Raw genomic sequence first — 25,808 nt, forward strand, 5'->3', positions numbered from 1 at the left:
ATACCTATTGGTGACTAGGATCTCGAGATTGAGGCCAAAACGTGGACCCGGGTACCCCTAGAAAGTTTTTATACAATATAGATAACAAATGAAAGCTGTTGATGAGTGCTTTAGTATAGGGTAATTTGCATACACCTGGGTGACTAGGGTCTCGAGATATAGGCCAAACCGTGGCCCCGTGTACCCCTAGACAGAGTTTATACAAAATGGATATCAAATGAAAGCTGTTGATGAGTGCTTTAGTAAAGGGTAGTTTTCATATCTATTGGTGACTAGGGTCTCGAGATATAGACCAAAACGTGGGCCCGGGCACCCATAGAATGTGTTTATATAATATGGATAACAAATGAAAGCTGTTGATGAGTGCTTTATTAGAGGGTAATTTGCATACCCCTGGGTGACTAGGGTCTCGAGATATAGGTACCCCTAGACAGAGTTTATACAAAATGGATATCAAATGAAAGCTGTTGATGAGTGCTTTACTAAAGGGTAGTTTTCATATCTATTGGTGACTAGGGTCTCGAGATATAGACCAAAACGTGGGCCCGGGCACCCATAGAATGTGTTTATATAATATGGATATCAAACGAAAGCTGTTGCTGGGAGCTTTAAAGTAATTTTCATTGTAATGTTCGATTTAGTCGCATCAAGCTGGCAATACTGATAAGTATGCATGCGAAGCCGAAATAAAGACATGAATTAATAATACCCACATACCTGTTTACATACGTACTATTCGATTTGCCTGAAATTTGGTATATAAATTTGCCTATATTAGTATTTACGATCCTTTTTTCCGGGAAGTAGACCAGAGACGGACTGGGACTGAGACTCGGAGTGGGACTGGGACTCGGAATGCGACTGGAACAAACTAGATACCACCCTCTTGGATTGTCAATAAATGATGAAGAAGAATGAGAAGAATTTGAGATAAGAGAAAAGAGGGAAAGAGAAGGAGACTGAGAAAGATATAGAGTGAGACGTAGATAGAGATAGATGAAGCGAAAAAGATGGAGGGAGGAGTGAATAAAAGTACTAAGAAAAAGTGAAGAGGGGGAGGGTAGAGCTAGACGGAAAAAGCTTATTAAAATGTATGCAGATAGACCAAATTTAGGGAGAACAATGTCTGCCGGGTCTGCTAGTAAAGAATATAAAATAAAAAATTTTATTAAAAAAAATGGATAAAATGAAATAAAAGTAAATAAAAAAATAATTATAAATAAAAGATAACAAAATAAAGTGAAGTGAAATAAAATAACATAAAATCAAGTAAAATAAAATAAAATAAAGTTCAATTAAATTAAATCAAATTAAATTGAATTTAATAAAATGAAATTTAATAAAAGTAGTAAAATCAAATAAAATTAAATAAAGTTGTATAAAATAAAAAAAATATTAAAGTAAAGTAGAATAAAAAAAAATATAGTGAAAAGGAGGCATAATAAGGTAAAACAAAATAAAGTAAACAAAATAAAATAAGTGTTAAAGAAAGTAGAGTAAAATATAATATTGTAAAATAACACTAAAAAAATAAAATATAATAAAATAAAACAAATTAAGTAAACAAAATAAAATTAAATTAAATTAATAAATAAATAATAGATTCAATTAAACGAAAAAAAAATAAAATAAAACAAACTGTAATAAAATAAAATAAGAGGAATTAAAAAAAAAAACAAAATAAAATTAAATTAAATTCAATGAAATCAAATTAAATTGAATAAAATAAAATGAAATTTATTAAAATAAATAAAATTAAATAAAGTTATATAAAATAAAAAAAATTAAATAAGGTGAAGTGAAAAAAAAAATTAAAAATATATTAAAGTAAAGTAGAGTAAAATCAAATATACTAATATAAATATTATATATATATATAATATATTAAACTAAAACAAAATAAAGTCAACAAAATAAAATTAATTTAAATTAAGTTAAATTAAATAAAAAATAAAAATTAAAAAAAATTTATAAAATAAAATGAAATTATGTGAAATAATATAGAACAATATAAAATAAAATAAAATAGTTAAAGTAAAAAAAAAAAAAAACAAACTAAACTGAACAAAGTTAAATAAAATAAAATAAGGCAAAGTAAAAAAACAAAATTAAATTAATATCCCTTTCAATGGCTAAACCAAACCAGCAGTGAAATAATTTTTTTAGAGCAATATTCCCACCACTTAGGCCCTAAGAAGATATAAAAAAATGACATTTGATTTTTACCTGCTCGGGTTACTTTTTTGTGGGTGGTCCATTATAATGGACACAGCAAGTCAAAGGTTGCAGAGCAATATACATCCAATGTTGCTAATGCAAACCCATTTTGGCCCAATATTAGTGTATGGAGGAATGATATAATAGAAAATAAGGTTATTTATTGCTGCGTAAATGCCCTTATGGACTTTTTATTGAAAACAAATAATTATAATGGTAGTAAGCATATAGAAATATTAGTTGTAAACAAAACAGAAACTTCATTTGTAAAAAATAATTATGATAATAATAGATAGAATGAATCCAGATAAATGTAAGCTCAAGGCTTGTAATAATTAATGAAACAATTTGTTCGCCTTTTTACGCATAAAAATACTTCACATTTTTCACATCTTATATAGGTTTTTCATTTACATTTGTCGTAAGCACAACGTTGAGCATTTTTTACGTCATGGAATTTTGGAACATGACCCACTTGATCCTCTGTTACATCTAAACTTTAACCCAAACGTCATCGTTTATCTGGCGGCGAGGGTGTGGCAGATTCTGGCTCCAAACAAGCCTTAGTCTATTTCAAAATTAAACTTTGAAAAAAGTAAACAAACGGTTGGTACTAAATAAATAGTATCTATATATGTAAATACACCGTAAAATCGATGAACTATAACTGTATTGGAGACAGCTGCACACACACCCTACACGTATTACTTTATAAATATGTATATAAATAAATTAAATAATGTAACTGAAAGACATAGAAGTTGCCACAAAACTTACGAAAAAATTTAAAAAAAATCAATAAAAAATTTATTGAATAACAACCGTTGATTGCTTTTGTCCATTATAATGGACAGGACATAATCAGTCCTAGTTTACTTACCTTACACTGTATTAGAATGATACCGGTACAACTGTGTTACTTATATAATATTTTAGTAAAGATATCAATTTACAAAGCAGGTAAAGAATTTTAACCCCTTTTTTGGGATAAAACGTTTAAAATCGCAACACACAAAAAAAAAAAAAAAAGCTTCAGCTCGCCAGAAAAAAAAAATAAAACTAGCAAAATTTCACTTTTTTTTAATGAACGATTACTACGTTGATAACATTCTATTTCAAGGCTTGCTATAAAGTAAATTCTAAAAATATGAAGCAAATTTTTACAATTTTTTGAAGATGTGTCCATTGTATTGGGCAAATCCAATGAAAGGGATATGAATTAAGCGGGGACTTCCCTCATTGGTTTCAATGCATGAAAACATTTATTTGAAGCAATTTTTAATTTATAATTTATTTAATAATTTGGAAAAAATTTAAACAGCTTGGCATCAGGACGGGCAAGGCAGGTTGTCTAAATTTTTTCCCAAATTATTAAAAACAAATAAAATAAAATAAAATTAAATTAAATTAAATTAAATTAAATTAAATTAAATTAAATATATTGAAATGAAATAAAATAAAACAAAGTAAGATAAAATGAAATAGGGTGAAGAAAAAATAAAAATTTAAATAAAGTTATGAAAAGCAATATAAAATAAAATACAATATTACAAAATAAAGTAAAGTTAACTCAAGTAAAAATCTTAAATAAAATTTAAAAGAATAACGAAAAACTACATTAAATTAAACAAAATAAAATAAAGCAGAATGCTCCAATGCCATGGCAGCGTGCATATCGTACGAAAATATTGATAAAAAGAATTATGTGGCTCTCTTGGCAATTGATTTATCAAAAGCTTTTGACTCAGTAAATATAAAGATAATGGTTCGTAAGTTAGCTGAACTAGGCTTGGAAGGCAAGGAACTGAAGATATTTGAAACCTTTTAAACCAACAGAAAACAGTTAGTACAAATAAATAATACAACGAGTTCCACTTTGGAAATTATAGCAGGCGTACCGCAAGGATCAAAACCAGCGGCAACTCTGTTTATAATATATATTAATAATGTACTAAGACTAAATCTAAAGGGTGTTCCCCAGTTTTATGCTGATTATGGAACCTTCATGTACTCTGCAAATACGTTAGAAGAATTAATCACCAACATTGGGACAGATTTGGATGAGATAAAAAAATTGTTTGATTGTAATTTATTAAAAATTAATTTACAAAAAACACATTTCATTATTTTTAACAACTTCAAACCCATACCGAGCATTACAGATTTTCTTGGTTTCGCATTTGATAACAAAATTATCACGAGGGTAGACAATTTGAAATACCTGGGAATATGGTTCGACACGAATTTAAATTGGCACGAGCATATAACAGGATTGAAACTTAAGTTAATACCGCTAAATTTCGCAATATATAGAAGTAGAAATAATATACCCAGAAAACAATTATGGCTATTATACGATGCGTACTTTATGTCACGTTTAACGTATTTAAACCCAATCTGGAGCAGATGCGCAGAAAATAAAATAAATGAGTTACAAATACTTCAAAATAAAATAATAAAAAATATCCTGTTACTACCCAGAATAACTCCCAATATCAGGCTTTACGAAAATAGGTTAGACGTTAGAAAGTACAGTATTCTACAGACACTGCTGATTGTTTTCAAAATCAAAAACAATTTGATTAAACATATTCTTGACTTAAATTTCGCAGGAAATCTAAACTATAACTTTAGAAATATTCTATATATAAAAACTTGTTTTTTCCGTACTCAAAGAAGCACAAATTCAATACGTAGCTATGGTGCTAGAATGTTTAATAAATTGCCCGACAATGTTAAAACATGTTGCAATTATTTGCATTTCAAGAGGCAAGTTAAAAGCCTCTTGTTACAAGATTATAACTTTAGCCTGTAAAATACAAATATAGATAATTTATTCTTATTTGTTTTTTATAAAAAAAAAAAAAAACACAGTAAATAAGTACGTTAAAATAATTTGGCGCCAGTATATTTAAGTTGGCACAACACACTTGTTAGTATGTACTAAAATAATTTAAATGTAAACTAGTGTACTTAACGCAGTTGACAGCGTAGGAAGCAAATATGCATACATGTTAAGCTATCTTCTCACACAAAATGTATTTTTTTCGAGAAAACACTGTATTATATTAAAATATGCCATCAATAAAGAAACAAAAAAATTATATAAATAAAAATAAAATAAAACAAAGTCAAACAACATAAAAACAAATAAGAGAAAAAGAAATTAAAAAAAAATTAAATAAGGGAAAGAAAGGAGAGGAAAGCAAACGAAAGGAAAGAAAAGGAAAGGAAGCAAAGTAAAGCAAAGTGCCGTCTGTAGTGGTTGAATTTCAACCAGTGAGCGGAAGTCTAGTATAAGTGAATTTGGTGAAAAATTTGTGTAGCATTTTTTTTGCACACAGGTTTAATACGTGTGTAAGTGATTGTATGTGATTATCTATTACAGGAAATTAAGTATAACGAATACACGTATTAATAAATGTATATAGTTTTATTTATTAATGTATATTATGGAATATATACATATTTAATGCACACATACATCCACATAATACGTAGATACTTTTATTTCTTCATATTTCTTAAGTGCTTTTAAAAGTTACCAATCTGCAAAAATCTATAGCCCAGTCACACCAATGGACAGTCTATAGGACATATAAACAATTTTCTAATGTCTAACTATAACGCCTTTGTTTATATAGGCTTTTACTTATATGTATATGTATGTGTATGTGTATATGTGTAACTACTTCACAATTTTCTCAAAATTTTCATTAATTGCATTGCCAAGATATACTGGTATAAAGATATCGTATATACATATGTAAATTTGTAATAAATATATATATATACATAAACGCTAAGTGCTTATAAGTTTTTCTTTATAATTTTCAATCATTTCTAAATTTTCAATAACTTGCCCTACATACACACACACATATGCACCTGGAAAAGACATTTGCTTCTTTATTATGCAATCTCTTTGCACAAGTGCATGCACATATATATTAATGTATGTTCATGCGTAACTTTATATGTTTTTTGTATTACTTAGCAAATTACCAAACTAGCTGCAATCCATATAATAATTGTTTTTTGCAGCAATTATTTTGGTTTTATTATAAAATACCACGAAAATTGATAATACCAATATTTAAATATTCGTTGTATGTACACATTTCTTTGAGAGGTTACTTTTGTTGTTGTATTATTATTTCTTCTTCTTTGTTATTGAAGTAGAAATTTTGTCATCAACATCAACTAAACTCATTTAGTATTAAGAATTTCCTTTGATTTTTCATATCAATAAAATTTATGCACATGTAAGTAGTATGCTTTTAGGCGTATAAACATGCTAATGCCTGAGTTCTATAACTCCGCTCTCATATTTGCTCTCTGAGAGCACAAGTCAAATCGATGGAATGCAGTAGCAATGGGGCATATCTCTGAAGCGCTTCTTACTAACGCCGAGGAAAAAATTGGTTACCGGCGGTCACGGAAACCACCGGTATGATGAAGAACGCCGTGTTGCCTACAGGGCGACGTTAAGACTTCAACTCAAATAAGAGAAGTGTGTGGAAGGAAGCGTATATGCTAGAAGCTTAAATTGCTAGCCACCAGGAATAACGCTCGCTAATTTTACCAAAATATTCGCCGACAGACGTGAAGCTTTAAGCCCAGTGAAAACGGCTGTTGGAACGAAACCGGGATGCCCAGAGAGTATCTAGAATATGAGAAGAACACTTCTCCGCCTTCCAAAATGGAGATAGCGATGTACCACCGAGGGTAGATTATGAGCTCTAGTCCGCGATTGATGATGATAGATATGACCTAGAAGGTTCAACGTGGGCACATTTAAATCATTCTCGATATGGTCGGGCTAGTATCTTAATGGTGCTTGTTACTGGATTGTACCGGACCTATATACGGCAAGGGACCATCAACATCGGTAACAATCCCCAAAAGCTTCAGAGCGTGTTCTTACTGCTACAACAATAACAACAACATAGAATTTATATTCCCACACCCGACTTTGATGAACTCAGAATAGCAATATCAACTTCCGTGCAAAATATGGTTGTTGTTTTTTGTTGCAGCAGTGCTTCACCCCATCCAATGAATGCGCGACCACTCACAAATTGCCTAAAATATCCTGTAACGGAAGTCCGAAGAAACTTGTAGTTTCAACAGGGTTGGACCAAGGAGATAAGGGTGCTAGAGGTGTGGGTTCCACATTACAATTGGAAAGGTGGTTGGTGTCATGTGGGACACGTTAAATCAGGACATATATTAGTGACATATAGAGTGAAGGGCGTCGCCCTGGGAGATTGCTTTCTTCTACTGCGAGCTCAGGATATTTTTCTTTAAGAACGTGGTTCACCGGGCAATCCCTGGCGTAGTAGTCCGAAGACTTTTTGTTGACGTCTCTGACGGCCTCTTCATGCTCCTGAATTATTCATATGACTGAATGCTTCATTGCCGTATTTTTTCATAGTGCTTATGGAGAGGACTACTCAAGTTACTGGAAGGCGGATCTCCTTCAATTAGATGTCTATTGAGATTACCAAGTTTCTGCGTATTCAGCAGAAATTATTTATTCAGCATTTCGCTTCTCGCCTTAATAATGCTAACTCCATCTGGTGAAGTAGGAAGCTTCGATATGTAAAAGATAAACGAAGTTGGGGATAGGACAGCAAGTAGCACCCCTTTGTTTCAATCATTTTGTTTTGAAGATTAGCGTTCTGGAACTGCACAGTTGCCTACCGAACTCACAAACCGTATACATTCCACCTTTTTAGACTTAGAGAATGGGTGAATCCTTCTAAGTCTTGCAAAAACGCGCTGTGCTGGACTATGTCCAAAGCTTTTGATAAGTCTAACGCTCCAACTCTTTGGTGGGGTTCTTGATTCTATCCGCAATGTATTATGTATGTTGATGACAATTAGCGTCGTAGTGGTGCTATGTAATTTTCGGAAGCCATGCTGAGGATTGGCAAGTCGCAGGTTTGCGGTAAAATAAGGGAGCCAGCCGGCTTCAAGTGTTTTGGCTATGACTAGAATAGCATAGATATCGGAGGAGACAACCTGAAGACAAGCGTCAGGTATTTCTATGCCTAACTGCAAGGGTTTTTAAGCATCGGCATGGCAATCCCGCCCGGTCGTACTGTTAAAGACGATTTAACAAGTTTGATGGCTTCGTCAACCGCTTTGGCGGTGATAATAATAGGAGACGCGTTGTATTCATGCTTATGTGCGCATCTGTTGGCGTACCGTCTAGATTTGTCGGCCAAGGAATTCATTCCATTTTGCCGGCAGAAAGCGCTTACCCATTTCTTCGCATTCTATCCTATCCTCCGGTAGAGAGGTTAGAGCTCTTTAGATGTTCCTCCCATTTTTCCCCCTTACTGTCTTACTGTCTTACAAGGTCACACTCTCTCTTGACTTGACTTTCCAAGATACTATCCCTTTAGCGGATGTCAGGATCAAATAGATTATTATACTGCACAATGTAGTGAGTGATAAATGCGAATCTGCCTTCATTTTCTGTTGCGCGAGCTTTTCTATGGACAGTAGCAGAGGTCTGCAAAGAAGATTGTGCAGCAATAGTGAGCCATATCGTTCGACATCTAAACCGTTGCCCATATCGAAGACTACAGAAGCTATGACAGGGCTAAGTACTTTGGGGTTATTCTTGGCAGCAAGCTTTTATGGAAGCTTATTGTGGAGGCTAGGACTGGGAAGGCTTCGCTTGCTTTTTACTGCTATCGAGGCCAATCTGCAAACGCTGAAGGGTGATAAATGGGCTGTACGGATAGGTCAAGTCTGATGGTGAGCCTTAGACACTAGGAAAACTTACCGGGGGAGATCAACCATCAAACTAACTATAACACGGAAAAGGTAGGTGTAATACTTTTCCATTCAGTACAATAGCTTCGAAATGTTTGCGATCAATTTTCTTTTGTGTACTCACAGACCATTCGTTTGGAGAGAGCTAAACGTAGGAAGGTGACAAACTGGAAAGGCTGTTCTGACGGGATCGGCTTTTGTGGGACATTTTTTATACTCAGCTGTGCAGGGCTTACAGAGGATATTAATTTTGTTCGCATAACGGTACCCTGTAACGGCATAAACTAATCGAGATATATATAGACTTCTATATATCAAAATGATCTGGGCGAAGAAAGAAATTAATTTAGCCATGTCCTTCGGTCCGCCCTAAAACACGATAACTTGAGTAAATTTTGAGGTATCTTGATCCAATTTGGTATGCAAGTTCGTGGGAACTCATCTCAGACGAAGACGGACTATAACCACGCCCACTTTTTCTATATCGAAAAGTGAAAAAAATGCTATAATTCTATACCAAATATGAAAAGAGGGATGAAACATGGTGATTGGCTTGGTTTTTTGACGCAAAATATATCTTAAAAGAAAACTTTGTAAAATGGGTGTGGCACCTACCATATTAAGTAGAAGAAAATGAAAAAGTACTGCAGGGCGAAATCAAAAGCCCTTGGAATCATGGCACGAATACTGTTCGTGGTATTACATATATATAAATAAATTAGCGGTACCCGACAGATGATGTTCTGAGTCACCCTGGTCCATATTTTGGTCGATATCTCAAAAACCCCTTCACATATACAACTGAGCGCCACTCCCTTTTAAAACCCTCATTAATATCTTTAATTTGATAGCCATATCTTACAAACACATTATAGAGTCACCCCTGGTCCATCTTTATGGCGATATCTCGAAAAGGAGTCCAGCTACAGAGCTTAGGCCCACTCCCTTTTAAAATACTCATTAACACCCCTCATTTGACACCCATATCGGACAAACACATTCTAGAGTCACCCCTGGCCCTCCTTTATGGCGATATCTCGAAAAGGGTTCCACCTACAGAGGCCCACTCCCTTTTAAAATACTCATTAACACCTTTCATTTGATACCCATATCGGACAAACACATTCTAGAGTCACCCCTGTTCCACCTTTATGGCGATATCTCGAAAAGAGTTCCACCTACAGAGCTAAGGCCTACTCCCTTTTAAAATACTCATTAACAACTTTCATTTGATACCCATATCGTACAAATACATTCTAGAGTCCCCCCTGGTCCACCTTTATGCCGATGTCTCGAAAAGGGGTCAACCTACCGAGCTTAGGCCCACTCCCTTTTAAAATTCTCATTAACGCCTTTCATTTGATACCCATATCGTACAAACACATTCTGGAGCCCCCCCACCCCCCTGGTCCACCTTTATGGCGATATATCGAAAAGGCGTCCACCTACAGAGCTAAGGCCCACTGCCCTTTTAAAATATTCATTAACACCTTTCATTTGATACCCATATCGGACAAACACATTCTAGAGTCACCCCTGGTCCACCTTTATGGCGATATCTCGAAAAGGCGTCCAGCTATAGAACTAATGCCCACTCCCTTTTCAAATACTAATTAACACCTTTCATTTGATACCCATATCGGACAAACACATTCTAGAGTCACCCCTGGTCCACCTTTATGTCGATATCTCGAAAAGGGGTCCACCTACAGAGCTAAGGCCCACTCCCTTTTAAAATACTCATGAACACCTTTCATTTGATACCCATATCGTACAAACATATTCTAGAGTCACCCCGGTCCACCTTTATGGCGATATCTCGAAAAGGCGTCCACCTATAGAACTTAGGCCCAGTCCATCTTAAAATACTCTTTAATACCTTCCATTTGATACACATGTCATACAAACACATTCCAGGGTTCTAGGTTCATTTTCCTAAATGGTGATTTTCCCTTATTTTGTCGCCAAAGCTCTCAGCTGAGTATGTAATGTTCGGTTACATCCGAACTTAGCTTTCCTTACTTGTTTATATTAGGATAATGCCACTTTTATCTGAGCTTCACTTACTTAAGTTTGTATTCCATTATTTTCAGTTACCAAATGTGTTTTGAAGCAACATTAGCTGTTAATCCAATTTATTTATAACTGCCCAGCCTAATTAGTTGCGACCTCTTCTGTATAGACTTGTGTAATTTTTGTACCAGTAGCCGCTAGTGTCGCCAATGTAAAGCAAAAGTAGCTTTAACACAAACCAGTAATATCGCAATAGCCGAATTCTATGTATAACATCGCATTCGCGCGCCATCTGCTGTGCACTAGCTATGTTATAAGGAACAGTGTGTGTAGAGTGAAAACGGACGTTATTTAAAATATTTTAAAAATATTACAAATTATATGTCGTTTTTTCTGCTGTTCTGGACATTGGCAGAGATCGACTCCTCTTCTTCTCATACTGACAGCTTTTGCAAAGGGAGCTGATTGATATATGCCATAATCAGAGCATCCGTGCAATATCGGAATACGCTGGGAAAACACCTGCAGGTCCTCATACTGCAAATGTGTTTAGCTTGAGAAGGAGCCAGTTCGCCTCCTATCAAAATATGATCATAAGGACGTTTAGAACTCGCAATCATCCCGGTTGGTCCACAGAAAGTCCATTGCCCTATTATTATATATATCGATTTTCCTCAGGAGACAACGCAACCATTGTCGAACAGAGCTGTTCGACTAGCTTTTATCCATAACAAACTTTCTGACCATCTCACCTGCAAATACATTCCCTTCAGTACCAATGTACGCAGGTACCCAGCAAAAGGAGTTATTGAGATGCCATATGGGCGGCAGCAACGCTCGACACCTCCGCCTGATATCCGACTTTATCAAGTTGAATACTTATGCCCTTCGGCTGTCAACAGAAAGCGGTACGTTAGTGTTTTAAACCGTGCTGGACATGGAACAGTCTGGCTGCCTATCTATGGCACATACGTACGCCTGGAGGATACGGCAAGACTGACTTACCTGGATATGCTTTAATCACAGTCCAGCTCCAGTTCCCTTTTACATTTCCGAGCCATCTGTGTAGATTGTAAAGATTGTGAAGCCAACCATGATGTAGTCCATGTTCGTTCATATTCCTTTTACTTGTCCTCTTTTCATGTCATCTTACATTGTCACGTGCAAGTATTTGGTTGATTTCCGCATGTTGGATCCATCTCGTCGTAGAGCTCCTTTAGCTGCCAATATCTGCACGAATACTTGGCACCAAGTGGAAAACTATAACTAACTCTTCCTGAAGTGCGTTGCTCACTGCAACTGACATTCCCAGGCCTTCTAGACTTTGTTCCTTCTCAACGCTTTGGTAACTGCGCTTTGGCTTTGAACCTTCCGTCAGACTAGAGCTCCACACGTTAGTATCGGTCGAATTGCAGTGTTGTATATGGCAGGTATGATATGCGGTGTTAGCCCACAGTTCCACCCGAAAACCCTTTTGCAGGTGTAGAGTATGCTGGCAGAGCTTTCTTTGATCTCACCTCAACTTTCCTTTCGGCCTTAATTTGGAATCAAGGATATTGAAAAGTTATTGACTTCGGAAGGGAAATGCATCGTGGCGCCGTTTAGAGTCGTTAAGTTGAAGGAAGAAATTTTTGGTATTCTTGTGAACAGGGCAAGTTCCGTTTTTGTTGGATAAACCCCCAGCCTGTTGTGCCCTTCCCATCCAGTTTCTAGGTGCTCGCTAATCGTTGGCAGGAATTCACCTGTGATGAGAATCACTAAGTTGTCGTCGTATGCGCCTACTCTCGTATATTCTTGCCCTGACAATTTGCAGAATACCATTAGCTACCAGTATCCATAAATGAGCTGATAGTACGCCACCCTGCGCGATGCCTTTGGTAGCCATTTTACATACAAAACCAGCTCTTAAGTTGCGTTGATGACCCTACTCCTAAGCAAAGAATCAGTTCATTCAGCAATAGATCCTTGGGTTCCATGTCGTACAAGTGCCCTGAAGTTGGCTTCGCCAATTACGCACGTCACGGAAAGCGTATCCCCATCAAGACAACCAAAGTTTGCGGGCTGGATTCGGTCCACGAGCCGTCAGCCTTTTTTATGCTAATTGGGGAAAAATTTGGCCCAGTTAGTTTTTTGTCTTGATGCCTTATTTGTTATCTCCAGGATCCCACAGTAGTGCTACCATGATTCCTTTTAGGCCTCCCTAATTATTCTGGAATATAGCATCAATCCTATCCAGCTAAAAATAGGGTTTCAGTACCAGCTAAAAATAGGGTTTCTACCGCTTTCATTCGAACATTGTTGGCGAGCTCAGGTTAGGCCGGTCAACAAAGACCTCACATAGAATGATTGTGTTCATAGTATCACCAGAATTTTTTTGACGTCCAAACGAAAAAAAAAACAACAAAAAAACCCCAATCTGGTACCATGACTTATGTTAGAGAATAACTCCATTATTTTGCGAATACTAGACGTTTTCTAGGATCAAGCTTAATCGGTGCCTCGAGATCTGATAATCTGCCGCACCTAGTAGCTGGAGCCTTGACCTCGCGACTGCAGAACATTGGTTCTTCCTGCAGCTCGCACTTCCTACATCCGCTGTTACTGACGAGGCCTAATTTGTAGGCATTTGACGCCAGACGGCAGTGTTTGCCGTGTATACTCTCGAACCTAAGTATTCTCTCTTTAAAGATATAAGCAAATTTGTAAGTCTAAAGTCGTAAAATTGTCTTAGAAAGTTTGCAGCGTTGCGCTTACATACTTTCCTGGCTGATGGATTATATGCAACTCCTGTCTCCGTTTGATTTCTCCCAAACGGATAAGAACATCTTATCTTAGAGCGAGTGGTATGGGAGTGTGATTGAGAGTGGGGGTGGAAGTGCGGATGGGAGTGAGAGTGGGAGTGGGAGTGGGAGTTTGAGGGGGATGGCAGTGGGAATGGGTTTGGGTGTTAGAAAGAGAAGTAGAATGAGGAGGGCATGGGGCATGGAGATAAATGGAATAAGAGATGTACAGGACGAAAGATGCGAAATAAATCTTAGCGCATACATGCATCTAAACACACATATTGGCATACATACATTTCATCAAAGCACAATCGCCAGCTCAACAACCAAACAAACCCTTCACACACATTAATTATTTGCCTAAACTCCCCGCATTAAGTTAAATTCACATAACCAGCTAAAAAAATGCTAAGACACATATACAAACAAACATTTTGTATGTATTTTTATACCTGAGCACATACGTCATTAGATACACTTCCAATATCAGTTTCACTTTTCACTTCCAGTTCCCATATAAAAACTCACAAAGCACACAGTATTCGCCTCCTCTTCTTGTTTTACCCTCTTTCCATTACGCATTGCTTCAATTTCCTGTACAGCATGCCGGTCTTTCAATTCCACCCTCAACACAAGTGAAGCCATACTCAACCCATACAAAATTGCCCTAAACATCGGCAAAGCAAATCACGTGCTCAACTCAACTGCCATTGCCCCCAAAAAAAAGAGCTTAAAAACTTTGCTGTTTAACCACACATTTCCTTTTCATCCATCTACTTACCCATCTTGTTCGCTTATTGGGATTTCCGCTCGAGCACCTTCAGTCATACATACAGTTCGCATCATATCGCCTTACTTACCGGCTAATAAAACTCTTTAACAGCTGTTTTGGCTTCGTTGAGCTTGGCGCTTGGCAACAATTTTCCAATGTTATCCATTTCGTTTGTATGTTGTATTCAGCATTCCAGCTGGCAACAGATTTTGTGCCGGCGCATGATTTTTTGAGGATGGTCGGGTTGATTTAGTGTTGAAAAAAAAAAATCGGCCTACGAATGTTTGTCGTCAACGGCACTTGCCCTTTCTGAGCTTTACTCTCCCACCCCATAGCCCAGCGTTTGTTTCTACACTGCTAATTTGAGAATTAACACTGGCAAGGTGTTAAGAATTCTCTCTCTTGCTCTCAACGCGTGAGGGAACTTAACATTTTATCTTCCTTGAGGGATGACAAACACTCATACTCTCTCTCCCTCCCCTAAGTCTCTTCTCTCCCTTTGCCATTATCAAGCTAGCTTACCGCTTAGCCAAAAATGTATGGTATTTCCGAGCCATAAATACTTTTAATAGCTATCTTAATCTTCAACACACTCAGCACAGTGTTCTAAAGGAGCTAAAAGTTTGAGAAAATTCGAAAATTATTATTATTATTTTTAGGCCTCTATGCATTGCGACCTTTATTTAGATCTATAGTATAAAATTGGATGTTTACCGTCAATTCAGCGAGTGCTGCACCTTCCTTTGCAAACGCATCGGCCTTGTCGTTACCCTTTATCCCTTTATGACTGTAAACCCAGTATAGATGTATGATCCGGCTTAAGCGGAGATTTTCCAACGCTCCTTTGTATTGATGAAGTACTATGTGAGATTATTGCCTTAATTTCCACCTGACTATCAATGTATACAAGCACCCTTCCTCTAGAATTTTTGCTGCTCTCTTCACGGCTATAATTTCCGCCTGAAGGACGCTGCAGTAATTTGCAACCTGTGGGATCTACTTATTTTTCGGTCGTCACAGTTAACAGCAGACCCGACTCCTTCCGTTAATTTGTATGGGTTTCTGTCTCCATTGGTATCGTTTTCTTGCAGCTTACTCCATTGGTACAAGCTCCAGTTCTTCTGGAAATGTAGGTCCCGTCCCGCTTATTTGTAGGAAAAACTCAAAAAATAGGATGCCGCAAATTGAAAGAGAACCTCGGAGGTAAATTGCGCCAAGAATTTTTTTTTATTAAGATGAAGATATGAATGACTTTTGCCATCACCCTTACAGAGGAAGTAGTGTAAGAATGAATATCAAAAATTACCTTTATCAGAAATATTAAGTACGTAAACGTGGGCTATAGCCGTCGGAAATTTCAAAGATTATTTTCGGAAACTGTTACCAACAATTTCCGTGGTGTGGTGGTAGCGTCCTCATATTCCTACTACTCTCTCTCTCTCTTATAAAACGTCTAGGTCTCATCTCACCATTTGTAGGGAAAACTGAAAAGTAGCTGGACGCCAACTAGAAGAGACGCTCGGCCTTGACCTTCTCGGAAGTAAATCGCGCTAATTGTATATTTATTATTTTACCGACGAGGACCTGAAATAAATTGAGAACAACTCTCACGAATCGACTCCTGGGTCAAGTGAACATAACATATTAATAACGAAGACATGCTCCATTTGTACTAAAACTCTTAAGGAGACAAATCTTGACTATACATACCAGAACCTTAAAGGACAGGTTAGGTTGAACTAGCTGGTCGTTGAGGACCTCACATTGACTGGATGACCACATAGTGTTATCAGAAGTTTGCTCAACGACCAAACTACGAAACCCCCAAGGATAGAGATCTGGTACTTTTGGTAGAGGGAGTCTGTCATTTAGAAAGTTGGGATTAAATTAATGTTTTTATAGACTTCTTAATCGTTTTCAAAGAACTCATACACACTGTTCCTCTCCTAAATTCGTCATCATATAAAATCACCAAAGTGGATTTTTCTCGAACTCGTGATGTACTAAAATGGAAATGAGCGTAATAAGTAATCTTTTTTGACGTAATGCTCTCCCATCACGCAAACTTTCTTATGAAATTTGCATTGCGAAATACGAATAACTTTTGCATTTCACTGCCCTCCCTTTCGTCATAAGCTTTTGTAAACAAAGAGTGCGCACGTTACCTTTACAAATACAAAAGAGTAATTTATTATGCAACCCCAAGTCAGCTATGTGTTTTATAGATATAACGTGCTTCTTATGCCGGCAAACGCGAGTTATGCCAGACAGAGCAGCGACCCAGCAGCTGTTCGTCCAAAGCTCACGTGCTTAGCATGTGCGGATGCGATGTGTGAATGAGCTTTGCAGGTTCTGACAAAAAAAAACGTTTCTCTCGAATTGCGTGTTCTATGTATATATTTTGTTTATAAATTTTGGTAGGGGGTTGCAACATGTAGGAAGCTTTGATTTGTGAGAGCATTGTTACTTATGAAAAAGTTAAGTAAGGCAGTAAAGGTAACTGTGAAACGGTTGCGAAATATGTCATTTAGGGCCATTTTCTTATGTAAACTTTAAAGTTTATCTGTCTGATTGCCTGAAGGGCCTGGTAGGTTAGGTTAGGTTGAACTGGCCGGTCCATGAGGACCTCACATAGACTGAATAAGTCCGTGGTGTTACCAGAAGTTTGTTTTAACGACCAAACTGAAAAACCCTATCAAAAACCAGGACATATGTTATAAAATAATTCCGTCCTCTTGGCAAATACTAGAAGCTTCCTAGGATTTAAGCGACTTGCTGCTTCTAGATCTGACAGCTGTATCACTTCTAATAGCTGGAGTCTTAGCCTGGCAAGAGCACAGAACGTGCTCGATCATTTCCTCCTCCAGCCCGCACTTCCTACATCTGCTATCACTGACCAAGCCAAATTTAAAGGCATGTGACGCCAGAAGGCAGTGTCCAGTCAGAATACCGGTCATGAGTCTACAGTCCTCTCTTTTTAATGATAGAAGCAACTTTGTTAGTCCAAGATTGTAAGACCTGCACATAATCTTCGACACTTTACAGCCCGCGCTTGAACCCACGCCTTTCCTGCTTGGTTGATCATGTGCACCTCTCGCCTTCGCTTAATTTCGCCCAATCTAATTGGGACGTCTACGGAGCAAGATTCAAGGGTTGCGTCCTTTTTAGCTACTTCATCCGCTTTTTCATTCCCATCTATTCCCATATGCCCTGGGACCCAATATAGATGTATGCTTCTCCCTGTCCCGATTCTCTCCAGGGACTGCGTACACTCTAACATGCATTTAGATGCTGTGCTATGCGAGATTATTGCCTTAATTGCTGCTTGACTGTCAATATAAAAGTTAACACGATTGCAGCTTGGGCTATTTTCTTTCACGGTTTCTACTGATTTGGTTACGGCTACTCTTTCCGCTTGGAAAACGCTACAGTAATCCGGAAGCCTGTACGATCTGTTTATTTCCGGACCAGCACAGCACAGCACTACTTTTAAACTGATACAATTTTTTCCCTTAAAACGATCTGAAAGTAGAGGTTTCTATTGGACCTTTAAAGAGATCTTTAATTTGAGAGGAAGTAATATAATTGCAAGTTCTTTAAAAGCTCTGATATTTTATTCAAAGCTTTTAAACCGATGACATTTTTTTTGCTAAAAACAAGGGATTTGTGGAAGCGTTCAGATTTCATGGCTTTACTTTAGTTTATGAGCCTTGAGGAAGATCCTTAATTTGAGAGGAAGTAATATAGTTTCAAGGTCTTAAACATCTCCCTTATTTTATTCAAAGCTTTTAACCCGATTAATCTTTGTTTGCTAAAAACGATCTGAAAGTAGAGCTTTCAGCTCTCGTTGTTTTACTTATATTTGTTTTTGGACCATTAGAGACACTCCTTTATTAAGGGGAAGTAATATAATTGCAAGTTCTTAAAAAGCCCCCATATTCTATTCAAAGCTTTAAAATCGATAAACGATTTTTTTCTGAAAACAATCTAAAAGAAGGGCTTTCAGCTTTCGTTGATATACTAATATTAGTTTATGGACCTTGAGAGAGATTCCTAATTGAGGAAATGTAGTATAGTGTCAAGTTCTTAAAAAGCTCCCATATTCTACTCAAAGCTTTTAAAGCGATAAAGCCCTTTTTTGTTGCTAAAAACCAACTATAAGTGGAGCTTTTAGTAGAGATGTCATAAAAGCAGTAAAAAATCAACGTTTTAGTTTTAAATTTAAGTATTTTTTTTTTTTTGTTTTTTATTTTTTTGTTATTTTTTTGCTGAAACAATTAGCTTTGTGCTACGAATTACGAATGCATTATGAATGCAAATGAAAATTTTACATTTCCGTATTAAATTTATAAATAAACTGCTAAATGCAGTGAACATTTCAAAAAAGCACTAGAAATCAATGTGTATAAATATTTTTTTTTTATATTTAACAAATATAATAAACACAAATACCAACTGAAGCTTCAGTGGACCAAGTCTTTGGCAAAAAACAATATAAGCGGGAATGCGCGCTTTTCCCAAAACTACGAAAAAATTAAAGCTATTTAAAAGCACTACTTATACCGGTTAAGCTTTAAAGCTCACCTAAACATAAATTATATATATTTAGTATATAAAAATAACTTTCATACGAGCGGAAAGTCGAAACGATAAATATGTATATTAAATTAAATTACTACGAAAATTAAACTAAGAATAAATTTCTTATAATAAGCACACACTTTTCTCAAAAACAAAGAAAAAGTTTGCGTAATATAAAAGCTAACGAAAAAGCTTTCGCCAATCTACAATGTTGCATTAAAAAGTAGTAATGCTAATACATATTTACAAATAAATTAAGTACTTTTTCTTTTGATGAATAAATAGTATTTGAAGTTTGCATTTGTATGCAATATAAATTGCACTAGTCCATATAGGTTGTATAAGTAGTTGCGATTGTATATGAATTCATCATAATAAACTCGCCAGCAGCATCGTCCTCACTCAAAAGCTCGAATGGTTCTCTGTGTGGTGAAAGCGTTGGACGTGACGATGGATGCGATGTTGCAGATGGTGAGATTTCCATATCAGGTATAGCAGCGGGACGCTTGAAAACGATCGCTGCACCAATCATTATATAGATGACGGATAGCGCCATTAGCATAGGAAACGAAAAGACAATACGAGCCATAACAATTTTTTTCTTATGAGCGCCAGCTATGGAAGGTATGAAGGAGCCTGCGGAAAGATGAGAGAAAGTTGGTTGTTCTATATATTTCTTAAGGCCCCTCAACATTATAAATAATTTCGAGTGATTTTTTTCAACAAAAAAATTAAAAATAACTTTTGTTAGGATTTCATGACATCCTAGGTTGAACAGGCTGGTCCGTGAGGGTTTCGTTGAAACTATGTACTCACTCAGCCTTATGTGAGTTCCTAACGTAGCAGCCAGACCAACCAAGGATTTCATTTGCTCTAAATATCGAATTTTTCAGCATTTTTAATTCTAGTGCTAAGTGTACTCACCATTCATGCTCTTCGATTCGCACCGCTCACCTATATAGCCATCGGCGCATATACACGAATGTATCGTATCATTGCCGATGGGATAACGAAAACAACGTCCACGATTCAAACAAAATTCAGTATTAAATTGACCGCTACATGGTAAGGACAACAGGTCTCCCGCGGTTTTTAAGTCATTCATAACGTTCTCCATTTTACTGATGATCGTGGTTGGTATAGTGGACGTTTTTGTGGTGGAAGTACTGGACTCAGTACCCAACTCATTTAGCGCAACAGTACTTATTTTTTGGGTGTTGCTACTGTCTGCAATTTGCGCATTGGTACTTTCCTTGGAGTTTGTTATTGGCGCAGACGCTGTAGTTGTCGTCGTACCTTCTGCTGCTACTAATTTTGCTCCCGCAGCAGTAGTTGTTGTGTATGTTGTTGTTCCTTCCGCTGTAATCGTGCTTTCTGTCGTTGTTGTTATTGTTGTGGTAGTTATACTTTCCGCTGTTGTCGCTCTCATATCAGACGCCTGCTCTGTTGTTGTTGTTTCTGTCGGTTCAAAAGCTCTTGCATCAAATATTCCAAGTAAACTTTCAAATGAATCCATACCGAAATCCCGCAACTGCATTGCTCCTAACAATAAATTCGTATCCGTATTGTTCGCTTCATTATCATCCCTGGATCGTGAATGCTCATCTGTCGAGTTTTTATTGAATTCAATATCACCATTTGTTATGGCAACATATTGAGGTATTTTTTGTTGTTGCTGCTGTTGTTCCAGTTGCTGTTGTTGCTGCTGCTGCTGTTGCAACTGATCATAGTCATCGTACCCATAATCAGAATCATCGGCGATATTGATATTGGGCAGACGATGTTGTACGATTTGCAGTGTGTGCTCTTTGAGTAGTAATAATCGGCTCGAACAACAATCTATGGGAAAAGAAGAAGGGAATGAAGAGTTTTGGTGAAGTTGACTTCGCTTTTTTGAGGCTGTAAAGAATGTTAAAGACTAACAGACTCTCGCCGTTGCATTATACGGTAAAAGTGCTCTGAACCAGATCAGATGGGATGTTATGTTCGACGCATGTAAGTCTCTTCCGAAGTCAGCAGATCAAATACGCAATCACTATCACTGGAAAAAAGTCGAAGCGGAGATGGTAAATATCAAGATTAGATGTATCGCCGAAGCTTTATAGCTTGACACTTTAAAGGAGCTCGCAAGAAGACATCACATGACAATTTTCATTTGCAATATGAAGTATGAGAAAGATGTTTACATCCCTCTCAGATTTTATATTATTTCTCCGCAGGAAGAAGGGCGAGTCGAGCTAAATAAATCACATGCTACGGAAAGTTCAACGATCCTGCCGGCGATAAGGTCATACCCCTCAGAGGCTCTACACATAATATGCAATTTCCCACGAATCGATGTTTTCATTAAGGAAACGGCATCTCATGATGTTCTTAGGCTTCGGGAGTTAGGCCAGAGGAAAGAGCGTATATACTGTTCGTAGCGTGCTCACTGTTACTGATCTCTATAGCACACAAAAGCAAACTACATACATATGTCATTTCAAACTTTACGATCGCATTTACTCCTTTGTGATCAGCGACGAAAACATAAAGTCAGTTTAGGGAGTAGCATATAGATTTGGCTAGTCGACATATCGTTTCTTTTACTTGAGCAAACAGTCATCGTTACAATGAAACGAAATGGTCGATGTGGTGGCACGGCGTGTATCAGCTTTTGGTGGTTCCGGGACGACTTTGCACCTTTGGGCTGATAAGTGTCAAATCTCCCAGAATTGCCACATCAAGGCTTACAATCGATGGAAACATTTGCGGTTTTGTAGAGCTTCATTTTACAACGAAAATCAATCGTTAGCTGTTCCTAGTTACGGTACTCACCGGGCACTGGAAAATTAGGGTGCATGCGGCGCGGATGTGAGTTCAACATAATATGTGGTAGCTGCAATTTCTTGAAAATGAGGAAACATTGGAGTACCTACTATGCAACAATGCATTGTATTGTCCGACCAGAATGAAGTTTCTTCGAAAATTCTTTTTCGATGGCGTCAAGAATGTCAGGCCTGTACGTTAATATATGGCCTCAGTGGGACTCGCGTTGAGGCTTTTGAACATTCGGCAGTTTTCTCATAAAATTTTTCATAATAAATTCACGGGCTGTGGTTACAAAAGGATGCATTAGAGCCAATTGGGTTCAAAGGGGAATAGCCCCAACAACCCACCATCCAACGCTGTAAAAATCTGGGCTTTTAGAGATGTTTTCCTGGTACTTGCGGTATTCATACCGATATACAGAAATCTCCGTTCCAAAAGTGAAGTATGGTAGAGCTTAGGGTTGGCTAAGATAATAATTGCGTTGAACTAGGAGAGAGAAAGTAGTGGAGAGTCAATGAACTCTGTGATGGAAAAAATTCGAAACCAAATGAAGAGAGAAGTTCAAGAGCAGAAAACCCCAGTCCCAGGGACGCGAGGCAGACCAGCCGCATAGACAAGATTAAGAGAAGGCAAGAGTTGCTCATTATCAACCAAGCGGGAAAGCCGTGGACCCAAACACGGTGCTGTAAAGTGTCAAAGACCATTAATAGGTCTTACAACCTAGACTAACTAGGACTGTAGACTCACGGATATTCTGACTAGACACTGTCTTCTGGCGTCACATGCTTTTAAATAAGTCGTTGTCAGTGTTAGCAGATGTAGGAAGTGCGGGTTGGAGAAGGAAGCGATCGAGTTGTTCTTGCACCGATAAAGATACTTACCGTAGATGGTCCTTTGATGGATATAGTTTCGGTACGTTAAGGTAACAAGCGCCATTAGGGTACAGGCACTGTTAATACAACAACAACAACAACATTAGGGTACAGGCCCGACCATCTCGGCAACAGTGTGATATGACCACATTGAACTTTCTTAGCGATACCGCTCCCCACCCCCTACTTCCGTGGTAAATTTGAGGTCGCAATAGGCCTCGGCTGCTAAATAAAAAGGGTTGGTGAAGCTATAAATTCCACTGGCAACCTATGAAAAGAGTTGCGGTACAGATCACTTGAATCGTTTGGGTTTATAGTCACCTCTTACGACAGGAATACCTGCGAAGGGTATACTCTAAGTCCCCTAACCCACCGGTGGATCATACGACGCTCTTATCTATCAGCGTCGAAGTTTCATTGATAAGGGATGACAGAAAATCATACTGAAATAACACAAACCCTGTTCAAAACATGAACATTTAAAAAGAAAATTGTGTTTGGAAAATAAGGACACTCTAATGTATACATCTATACATATCTCTACCTACCAGTTACTGCGACGATTGTTGACAGCATGAAAATTACTCTCAGCAAATTTTCCGATATTTGCATTATAATAAAGTGATATGTGACATACACGATATTCACCACAGGAGCGAGAGCATGTGTGAGGTGAATATGTGTTTAGATATGTGAAAATGAATGAGCAAAAATAAATGTGTATGGGTCGGAATTTCCAATAACGTATTGAAAAACATAAACAGAAAGTCCCAATAATAAACGAAACAGCAAAAATTGGCAAAACGCAGCGTAGCGCCAAAAATCATCCAAAATATGGCGAGGTTATTTGAAGGTGAACCTTTCTCGCAATTCACCATGTGAAATATGCGTTGTAATTATAATCAATCAAATGCCATTTTTGATTAATATTATATTAGTATATTTTTTAAATATACTGCAAAAAATTTATATGTCTCGGCGACGAAGAGTTCTTCTGTGTTGTCGTCCGCTCTTGTTTTGATTCTACGATCGTGACAACTGGAACGATATCTACAAACACACACACACTGCACACGCGTCGCGAGAGAAATTACTACACATGATGCCTATCAAAATGAGTCACATAATTGCATACTTTTATTGATTTTATCACTTATTTCAAATTTTTCAAAAAGTCCATTTTATATACACATGAAAAAAATGTATTATTTTCCGAACGAAAACTCAAAAATTGTTGGATAATAAATATCCAACAGAAAAGACGTATCTCTGTCAAAGGCGATTTTTGCAAAACTACAGACTACGTAGTATTTTGCTTGGACGCGTACGCGCACGTTAAATCCCGTTCTTCGTCAATGGGCGCACAAAAAGAGACTGTGGTGAATGGATGTCTTGAATATGGCGTCAGACCAATAGAGCACGGAGTAGACAAAATTGTTCATGGCTGATCGCCTCCACATGAATAGCGCACAGTGAGTAATTTTGTTTAAATTCGTATCAAGTTAAAAATATTCTTGGCCACATGTTGTTTTGAAATGTAAAATAATTATTCCTGGATATGTACATAAGTCTTATTTGTTGTTCACAAATGCAAAGCTGCATCCTTGACGACCACACTTTTATCTTCTATAATTTTCGACTGGTAAACGATGTCCAGAGAGTGCTTGCACTTCTCATTGCTCTTAAATGGAGAGAGCGATGAGACACCCAGAGGAGATGAAGAGCTCGAGTCCGTAATAAATGATGATGGAATGAGTGTTAACCCCATCCGACTATGAAATAAGAAAACCAAAAATTTTAATAAAAAATAACCAGGCCACTGGCGCTGATAGATTGCCTGCGGAGCTATTCAAAGACGGCGGCGGGGAGTTGGTAAGGCGCATGCATCAACTTCTATGCAAAATATGGTCGGACGAGTGTATGCTCGACGCCTGAAATCTAAGTGTTTTTGCCCAGTCCACAAGTAGGGGGATCCTGCATTTTTAGTATCGCATTTAAAGTGAATTGTACGAAAGATTGACGCCCACCGTGCAACGGCCTTGGGCCTTATCACTGCGGCTTCAAACCTGGTAAATATTTCATCAACCAGATTTTCACTGGGCACTAAATCTTGAAAAAAAAAGACGCACGAAAAAATAATTGAACACATCACATCTTGGTCGATTTTAAAGTCGCCTTCCACAGCACGAAAAGGAGCTGCCTATATGCCGCTATGTCTTAATTTGGTTTCCCCGCAAAATTTGTACGGCTGTGCAAAATGACATTAAGCAACAGCATCAGCTCAGTCAGAAGTAGGAAGGAGCTCTCAGAGCCGTGCTATTCTTTACTTCGCTGCTGAAGAAATTAATACTAGCTGCAGAACTTAACCGCTGTGGGAAAATATTCTATAAAAACTCGCAGTTACTGCAGTATGCTAACGACATTGATATCATCGGCCGGAATACCGGCGCCGTAAGTTTTGCTTACTCCAAACTGGAAAAAGAAGCAGAAAAGATGGGTTTGATGGTGAATGAGGACAAAACGAAGTACCTGCTGTTATCAATCAAAGAGTCGGCTCAATTGCGTATTGGCAACCACGCCACTGTTGGTAGCCATAATTTCGAAATAGTAAAAGATATCGTTTATTTGGGAACCAGCATTAGCTCAAGCAAATAACGCCACCCCTAAAATCCAGCGAAGAATCACTCTGCCGATAAATGCTTCCTTGGACTGAGCATGCTATTTTAAAGTAAATTCCCCTTTCGAAAAATGAAAATTATGCTCCATAAGACATTTATCGTGCCCATCCTGCTATATGGTGCAGAAACATGGAGCATGACAACATCAGATTTCTTCGGAAGATTTACGGACAACTACGCGCTGAAAAACCCCCAGTGGGTTAGGGAGTTTAGAATATACCCGGGGTAGGAATGCCTGTAGTAAGAGGCGACTAAAATACCAAATTAATTAAAGGGGTTGTGTAGCGCGCAG

The 25,808-nt window shown here is 37.4% G+C and overlaps 1 protein-coding gene across 3 annotated transcripts; it reads right to left on the reverse strand.

Annotated features, from left to right (window-relative positions):
- Positions 1 to 18,781: 18,781 nt before the first annotated feature.
- Positions 18,782 to 24,197, reverse strand: grk (gurken). 3 transcript variants are annotated; one of them, XM_067765280.1, is made up of 5 exons: positions 23,533 to 24,197; positions 23,387 to 23,491; positions 20,674 to 20,994; positions 20,080 to 20,613; positions 18,782 to 19,791 (listed from the first exon to the last, which is right to left on the reverse strand). In XM_067765280.1, the coding sequence occupies exons 1-5, from the start codon at positions 23,714 to 23,716 to the stop codon at positions 19,478 to 19,480; spliced, it is 1,458 nt and encodes a 485-aa protein (XP_067621381.1). In that variant the 5' UTR covers positions 23,717 to 24,197; the 3' UTR covers positions 18,782 to 19,477. The 3 variants fall into 3 exon arrangements, with proteins under 3 accessions (XP_067621381.1, XP_067621380.1, XP_067621382.1); XM_067765279.1 differs by having other exon boundaries at positions 20,080 to 20,994; XM_067765281.1 differs by having other exon boundaries at positions 20,080 to 20,994; positions 23,387 to 24,197.
- Between the last annotated feature and the right edge of the window lie 1,611 nt (positions 24,198 to 25,808).

Source organism: Eurosta solidaginis, chromosome 2 (genome assembly GCF_040869045.1).
Source record: "Eurosta solidaginis isolate ZX-2024a chromosome 2, ASM4086904v1, whole genome shotgun sequence".
NCBI classification, from domain to species: domain Eukaryota; kingdom Metazoa; phylum Arthropoda; class Insecta; order Diptera; family Tephritidae; genus Eurosta; species Eurosta solidaginis.